The following is a 9,148-nucleotide window of genomic DNA, read 5'->3' as shown; positions in this document are numbered from 1 at the left end:
GGAGAGAAAGATAGTGGAGAGAAAGAGAGAGGAGAGAGAGAGTGTGATAATGGAGAGAGAGAGAGAGAGAGAGAGAGAGAGAGAGAGAGAGAGAGAGGAAAGAGAAATAGTGGAAAGAGATAGTGGAAAGAGAGATAGTGGAAAGAGAGATAGTGGAAAGAGAGATAGTGGAAAGAGAGATAGTGGAAAGAGAGATAGTGGAAAGAGAGATAGTGGAAAGAGAGATAGTGGAAAGAGAATGATATGTGTGTGTGTGAGAGATAGTGGAAAGAGAGATATATGTGAGAGAGAGATATGTGAGAGAGAGAGATATGTGAGAGAGAGAGATATGTGAGAGGGAGAGATATGTGAGAGAGAGAGAGAGAGAGAGAGAGAGAGAGAGAGAGAGAGATAGAGATAGAGAGAGAGAGAGAGAGACAGAAACAATGGAGAGAGACAGAAATAATGGAGAGAGACAGAAATAATGGAGAGACAGAAATAATGGAGACAGAAATAATGGAGAGACAAATAGTGGAGAGAGAGAGAGAAAGAGATAGAGAGAAAGAGATAGAGAGAAAGACGATAGACGAGTAAGTCACATGCATAATATGTAAATCGATTGCAAACATGTATGAATTATGTGCATATATATATATATATATATATAGATCATGTGCATTGCAAATTACATGCATGTAAATCACGTGCATGCATGTGTGAATTATGGGCACACATCTTTAAAGGTCATACATTTCCTTTGCGTACTCTACGCAGGAACATACATGCATATGCGTTTAAGTAACTGCGCGTGTATCCACACGCAACAATTTTTGCGTATACAACTGCACGAGTGCGTGTTTGTTTTTGTCACCATGTGAGAGTGAGTTGGTCTGCATCTGGGGAGGGGGAGCATGTGTTTGAGCTTACATTCTCTTGTCAAAGTGTGTACGTACGTATGCACGTACGTACTTACGTGTGTGTGTGTGATTCACCATGGTCTTGGATCATGTGTTGGACTCGTGATTGACATCTATTTCTCTCCAGGAAAGATATCTCAGACTTCATATATGACAGATCTATGAGATGTGACCTTACACACACAAACACCCATCTCCCAGCCCACTAGAGTTGGAGTAACAACCCGCAGCGCAGCAATACTGAAATTATTTCAGCCCTGGGCGGGATTCGAACTTGTGTGTGTGTGTGTGTGTTTCAACATTGTCTTGGATCACGTGTTGGACTCGTAATCGACAGCTAATACTCTCCCGGAAGAGAGCCAGAGCTCATATATGACCGATCTATGGGTAATGCTGTGACCTTACACGCACACACACACCCAACTCCCCGCCCAAGAGAGTTGGAGTAACAACTCGAAGCGCTGCGATACTGAAATTATTTCAACCCTGGGCTCTCTGTGTGTGTGTGTGTGTGTGTGTGTGTGTGTGTGTGTGTGTGTGTGTGTGTGTGTGTGTGTGTGTGTGCGCGCTCGTGTGTCTGAGAAAGAGCTAGAAATATGAATATAGACAGCGATAAGAGATAGAGCATACGAGTACATGCAAATGTGTATTGTTATTAATGTGGACCTTGTAACCCAGTCACTTCGACACAAGAATGTTGCAAAAGTGGCCGAGAATATGTGAAATCAAGTGTATCAAAGTGGACTTCAAGAGTCGGCGGCTGCAGCAGCGGCGGCTGCGGCCGCTTGTAGGCAGACATGTAAAAGAAAGTGCACATGATCAAGAGGTCTCGAGAGCTGACTCCACTCACCTTATAGTTGACCATGTCCTCGAGTCGCTGATGAATTTCGAGGCCCCTCTTGGGTCTCATCAGGAGGTAAACCCTTCGAACTGGCAGGACTCTGAGGATCTTCTCCAATAGCACTTTCCCCATAAATCCACTGCCCCCGGTAATGAAAACCGTTTTATCTCTATACCACTCCACTATATCGCTTTCCCCTATGGCTGCCATCGTGCGGCCTGGCTCGCTGGTTTTCCTGTCACTCGGGAAAGGGACCAAGAGTTACTCCTCTTACAGGAGAGGAGGTGACTGGGATGAGGGCGGAGATGTGGAAGTACGTGGGAGCGATGGGTGCCTGGGCCACGGGCGTTACGAAGGCGATGGGGAACAGGTAACTGCGCACGGGAGCACACGTCCTTAGGTTACCACTGTACCACAACAACTGGAGAAGATCGGGTCAGCTGAGAGAGCAAGACTTTAACTCCGCCCACCGGCTGGCTCATTCGAGGGACTCGATCTCGGCCAATGGCAAGCCTCGCTGGGACCTCTTGGGGGTTGCATCCTGAGTGCTTGCCTTATTTCGCAAGACCTGTTTGTGTCTGCATGGACAGATAGAGGGGGGGGGGGTTAGAGACAAGAGGGGGGATTTCCGCGATTTATTTCCTGGGTGGTGGTCTTTCTCCTTCCCCCCTCCCGAAGGACCAGCGGCGTACAGTTGGCTGGACAAGTTGAGTCTGGCATTACATTCGGACGCAGCCCCACACCACTAACTTTCTCCGCTTCTCGAGGTAGTTTTGGACTTACGGGCTTTGAGGTAGGAACCACACGCACACATATGAGCTCTGAGCTCTCTTCCGGGAGGGTAGCAGCTGTCGATCACGAGTCAAACACGTGATCCAAGACCATGGTGAATTACACACACACACACACACAAAGTTCGAGTCCCGCCCAGGGCTGAAATAATTTCAGTATCGCTGCGCTTCGAGTCGTTACTCCAACTCTCGTGGGCGGGGAGCTGGGTGCGCGTGTAAGGTCATATCATTACCCATAGATCGGTCATACGAGCTCTGAGCTCTCTTCCGAGAGGGAAATAGCTGTCGATCACAAGTCCAACACGTGATCCAAAGACCAATGTGAATCCATGCACACGCATACACACACACACGCACACACACACACAAATTACAGCCTTGTGTCTAAAGAACAATTCAGGGCCAGGGAAAGCACATGCGAAGGGTTACCAGCCGTATATCTATGAGAAATACGGTTCAGAGTAGCATGGTCTTGAGGCCTTTACTCTCGAGGTCATGAATTACAATATGGTACTCAAGTGAGGCATTGATTTACGAACACTTTGATCTTAATGAGCTTGTCTCATGGGTCGTTATTGTAACCCCTTAATCCAACCCACCCCACACTTTATTACTGATCCACCGTCGCTCTACGCTACTTTGATTATTGTTATGTCTTTTTAATATATTATTCTACTTTTCTCTATTTTACCAGCAGTCCCTCCTCCCTCAAAGTCCCTGAAGTTGCCCCCCCACCCCACACACCCAGCTATCACTGCTATCGGGTCACCTTCCAGCAGCCACCCAGGTAACCTTGGGCTCCGCCGCCCCGTGCGGACCCACAGACACAACAAAACAAGACAACAGCTGATCTATCTGTATGTCTGATTGACTGCCTATCTGTCTGCATGTCTGTCTGTCTTCTTGCTTGCCTGTCTAGCTGTCTGTATGTCCGTCGCGATGGATGACAATGCCGCAATCCTAACAATACCTCGCAGGCCAATTAACCTCTCCGCCACGGAAATGAATAAAATCGTCTGGCGGCATCCAAAGAAAAGAGAGGGCATCACCCAGTACGAAAGGAGTTGAATGCTATAGACAAGTTCTTCGATAATAAGGTGAATTGAATATCCTGGCCGCGGCCAAAAAATATCCGATAGAGAAGGGGTTCAATGAAATAAGCATAACTCCTTCTCAGTCAAAGAAATGCCGCATAGATAAATGAAATCTCTTGGCGGCAGCCAGAATATAAAGAGGAATAGCTTAACTATTCATCGGACTGTCTGGATGCCTTTAAGGTGACTGCAAGTTGGTTTTATTCAGTTCTTCCTACTGCACGGCTGAGCTCATTACAATCCAACAGGCTGTCCGACTTCTAAGTCAACATGTTGATCCTTCCCGAGTGAGTTATTTTAGAAGTATCAATTTTCTTATTCTGTTAGACGATTTTATTCGTCTCCCTAACGATGGTGTTATGCGTACCTCCCAACTGTCTAACTCCCCCCCCTCTCTCTCTCTCTCTCTCTCTCTCTCTCTCTCTCTCTCTCTCTCTCTCTCTCTCTCTTGATTATCTCTTGGTTATACAACTACCATACCTTTTTGTTCTTGTTCTCTTTCTATTCCTCACATAGTAATAATGATAAGGAAAGTACTTTTGTTTCCATAAGAATAAGGGACAGCAAAATACGACGATAATGACTTGGGTGAGGAAGTTGGGCCCTTGACCTATTATCCTTTGTCTAATTATACGTCATTATTCATAGTTGTCAACCCAAATCACCCGTTGTTTGATCTCTCTTTGTTATGGTTTCTACCTCAATGGCCGCCTCATTAATCAGGGTATCCAAATAACGCCGTGAATGACGTAACACATCATTAGCCTTTACTCGCCGGAGTGTTACCATGACGATGAATAAAATCGCCTGCGTGCACTGCAGGCAGACCTGGTACGGAAGGGGTCGGTTGGAGATTGAATCCGGGTGGTATGGGATGACGAGACTTTTTTCGCGTCTAGTGGAGACGCATATGAAAATGCCCTTTCAGAATAAGAGAAAAAATAAATTGAAAGGGGATAAAATCAAGAAAAATGTGATTTGACATCTGGGTGCAGTAAATTTATGAGACCCCTTCCGTCTCTGGTGGCACTTTTCTTTTCATTCTGGTTGTCGCCAATGAATTTTATTAGTTTCCATGTCACCCATAGCGGGAGCGAAGAGAGGAAGAGAAAATGTCCAGTTTTTAGAAGATAATAAAATAATGATAATGGTGTCCTGTTCAAGGGAAGCAAGGGACCAAACGTAAGAAGCAACCTCGGGGGGGAAAAAGTCAAACAAAAAGTGATCGCAAAAAGAAAGAAGAAAAAAGTTGGGCAGTAGAGGCAAACGTGACTGGCAAAGTATCATAAACCTTGGTATATATTTTTTTGGGGGTAGGGGGACTGTAGCTACCTGATACACGAGTCCTGTATAAATACCAGTTGCCAAATACCAAAGGGACCTTCGATCTCCCCCTACCCCCCGATGCCCATCCACCCGCCCTGCAACCCCATCAACCCCACTTTCAACACTTAATATCTTATTTTGGCTATCGTCAGGGGATTTTATTTATCTCCTGACTCCTCAGTACCGAAGGGGTGTAAGTATAATATTAATAATCACTCTAATCCCCTAGGCTAAAAAATTGCCATAGCCAGAAGAAAATGCATGAAGTCGGACACCTGGCTGGGTGGTAAGTTGGTTTCGCTCGTGTCTCTAAGACCCGAGTTCGAATCCTACAGCTGGTGTACTTTCCCTATAAATCCAAGAGCACCCAGGGCAAAGTTGACGACCATGGTTGCAGCTAAAGACCTCCTGGTGTAAACGCCTCGCATTCCCGACGTACAGATAAACAGACATTTCCTTAGGGTCAGTTGCTAGTTTTTTTTTTTTTTTATCTTTCTCTCTCTCCCTCTTTTTCTTTCTATCAGGATGTAGGAAGTTTTGGGTAAAACCTACGTAAAATGAATAAAAACAAGGTCGGAGGAGACAAAAACATAGCTGTAAAAAAACAAAAGAAAAAATACAAAATGTTGCAATGCAATGGTTGAATAAAAATGAAGGAAACAAACTTTGCGAAAAGGAAGTTGCAGCAGAAAAAGAAAATTGCAGTGGGCGAAAGAATAACAACTCAAATAAATTCCATTGTAATCGGTAGACATTTGTTGCAACAGATAAAAACATAGATGAAGAAAAAAATAAACAGAGGGCAAAGGACATGACATGAAATTGTTGCAGTAAAAAAAGAAAAAAAAAAGAAAAAAAAAGTGATACAGCAAACGACAAGTTATTGCATCATACAAATACAATGTTTCAATAATGTATTTTAAACATTGTTGCAACAAACACGTTATTTCAACAAAGGAATTGTTGTATTAGATAAAAATACTGTTGCAATAGACAAAGATATTATTCCAAAAAAACATTGTTGCAAAATATGGAAATATTGTCGAAAAGAAAGAAAAAAAAATTGCAATACACTTTAACAGACAAATATTTGTGTGTACATATATATATATATATATATATATATATATATATATATGCTAATAAGAACACGGGTACGTGTGTTCACTTATGCTTCGTTAGTTTCTTTTTCCAAGTGATCTACTTTGCATATATATATATATATATATATATATATATATATATATATATATATATATATACTATTTCAGCAGTCGAATAATTTCAGCACGAAACAAATCTTTTCAACAGGTAAGATACTTTAAACGGGGAAAAGTTTTTAGTATATCATCCAAAAACAGTTTTGCAACAGACAATTATTTTGCAATATAAATATAATTGTAACAGACAAAACGGTGGTACAACAGACAAACAAAAATAATGTAATAGATAAAAAGTTTTGTAATAGATATTTCATGTACAAATAAATAGATAAATAAATAAATAAGATAAAACACCCTGTCTGGCACACTACATACATTACCTGTATTTCTTGATTAATCAAAAATCCTACACCACTAGATTTTTCCATCTATTTACCTCTACGATAAAATGAGTTGAGAGTGCACGAGTCCCACGGTATCTCAGCTGGTGTTTTCCAGTCCTCCAAATAAACTCCAGCTTGTAGTTCTCTGACAGGGTTCTCGCGCTGCAAATGTATCTCCTCGGTGCACGGACAAAATCCCAGCCCCTTGTCTTAGAAGGATTACAAAAGATTACAATGGCGGAGCATGCCGACAGGAGACCTTTTGGTCCATATCTAGGTCGGATGCGAAAAAAATGATAATAAATGAATTAATAAAAACTATAGTAATGTAAATAACAAATAAGATACATAAATAAATGCATAGATATAGTTAAATAATAAACAAACAGGTAAATAGAAAATAATAATAAATTGACATATAACTAATAATAAACGAGAATCAAACAGACAAATAACAAAACAAAAACAAATAATATAAAATAAGTGATAATCATTACAGCATCTTGCTTATGTGTTTAAATGATTCTTAAAGCTTCGGACTGAACTATATTGCTCTGCCTCTTCAGGAAGTTTATTCCATTCATCAACCACACGGTTGGCGAAGTTGTTTCTGCCCACTTCCATATTAAAACTATTTCCGGACAGTTTGAGACCATTGTTTCTTGTCTGATTCTCATTCAGTATGAAAATTTTGTCACTTTTGATGTTGTCAATTCCCTTTAGAATTTTAAGGATCTGTATCAAGTAACCTCTGAGTCTACGTTTTTTTTTTTTTTTTTTTTTTTAGGGAAAACATATTCATATGTTTTAGTCGATTTTCGTATGATTTATTTTGATATTTGGAGTCAGTTTTGTGGCTCACCGTTGTACTTTTTCCAATCTGTCAATGTCTTTAATGAGATTCAGTGACCATACGGAAACAGCATATTCCAAATGTGGACGAACTAACGATTTATATTGTTAATGAGTGATGAACTTTTGAAGTCAAAAGATTGTGCAATCAGCCCTAGAATCTTATTCGCTTTCTCAGAGGCTGAAATACACTGCTTGGATGATTTGAGATCGTTACTGATAATTACGCCGAGATCTTTTTCACTGTGTCACTTTTGTTAACGAATTTCCAAATAACTTGTAATCGTACTTACTGTTATCTTTACCTATGTGCATTACCTTGCATTTACTTGTGTTAAATTTCATTAGCCACTTTTCAGACCATTGCTGTAATATATCTCAACCTTCTTGAATATCTAAGTGGCTTAAGTGATCATTTGCCATTCCGCACAGTTTTGTCTCATCAGCAAATTTGGGAACAGTAGATTTTAGTCCATGATCTATATAATTTACATATACTATGAATAGAAGTGGCCCAAGAACGGAACCCTGAGGAACTCCACTTGTAAAAAAATAGAAGTCTAGAAGTTTTTTTACATTCAAGACCGCTCTGTTTTCGATCACACAACCAATTACCAGTCCAACTTAGAAGGCTACCACTTATTCCGTGTGAAGCTAATTTAGCAAGTAGTCTTTCGTGAGGGGCGGTATCAAAATTTTTTGTAAAGTCTAGATATATTAAATCTATATTGTTTCTTTTGTCATAATTCGAGATAACTGTGTTGTAGAGTTCGAGTAAGTTAGTCACGCAAGAACGTTTCCGTCTGAAACCATGCTGGCTATCATTTATCAAACAGTTACTTTCTAAATGATGTTTGATAGCATCTCTGATGATAGTTTCCAAAAACCCAGTCTCATATACAATAAAAAATTATTGTTCACAATCAATGATATACAGACAAAATATAAGATTGTTACATTTTATTTTATGTTACATTTTATCACAGACATATGGCATAAACATATATTACACACTCTTTGATTCTGACTGACGGTCTGCACAATGGTTAACAAGGCGTTCTTCAAAGGTCTTCTGTACTCGGCGGCATCTTGTACGAGGTCGTTCTCCAATCTGGTCTTGTAGCATTGTAGTGGTAGCAAGTGCCTCATCCTGTCGGAAGGCTTCAATGATAGTCCAAATGCTTTGGTGTTGATGACCAATGAGTGCACGGAAGGAGTTATTCCAGCCCTCACAGAAGCTGTTGGTTCGGTCTCCTCTGTTGATGGTGGACTCAAAGACGTTCCATACTGGTGGGGGGAAGATGGGAGGACGGCGACGTAGACGAATAAGTGGCAATGGGTCATTTGGATTTACAGCTGGTTGCTGAACACGTATGAACGTGCCTGAGACATAGGTTGAATCAAAGTATGTAACAAGGTCCTCAAGTCCTTCAGATGTGTTGTTCCTGAGGTAATCCGTACCAGCAGCAACATCATCCAGGGGCAGTAGACCAAGTCCATCCAGCATACCACAGAACAGATTGATGGCTTCATCAGATCTGTACAGTGGGACAATTCCCAAGTCGCCATATACTTTGCGTTAGATCAGTGGCTCCCAAACTATCTTACCTGACGCCCCCTTTTTGCTTCCAGTAGACCCGCACGCCCCCACTCCATCTTTTGTTCATGTGAAATGAACAAGAAGAAGCTGAAGGAGGAGTGGGAGGGAATGAAGGATAGAGTAGAGCTAGGTGTGGAGGAGGAATGGGGATGGTTCAAGGAGGGAGTCACAAAGTGTGCAAGGATGGTGTGTGGAACAAGAA

The 9,148-nt window shown here is 41.4% G+C and overlaps 1 protein-coding gene across 1 annotated transcript in view; it reads right to left on the bottom strand.

Moving 5' to 3' along the window:
• LOC143024171 (putative fatty acyl-CoA reductase CG5065) overlaps positions 1 to 2,163 on the bottom strand; it is a 227,189-nt gene extending 225,026 nt beyond the window's left edge. The window contains exon 1 of the mRNA XM_076182988.1: positions 1,747 to 2,163. Within this exon, the coding sequence (XP_076039103.1) occupies positions 1,747 to 1,947 (201 nt within the window). The 5' untranslated portion in view covers positions 1,948 to 2,163. The remainder of the gene's footprint in view (positions 1 to 1,746) is intronic.
• Positions 2,164 to 9,148: the final 6,985 nt, after the last annotated feature.

The sequence above is a fragment of the Oratosquilla oratoria genome, chromosome 3 (assembly GCF_046742065.1).
Source record: "Oratosquilla oratoria isolate Oo_2021 chromosome 3, ASM4674206v1, whole genome shotgun sequence".
NCBI lineage: Eukaryota > Metazoa > Arthropoda > Malacostraca > Stomatopoda > Squillidae > Oratosquilla > Oratosquilla oratoria.
Note: the sequence above shows the minus strand (reverse complement) of the source record. Positions and strands in the feature narration are given on the sequence as shown.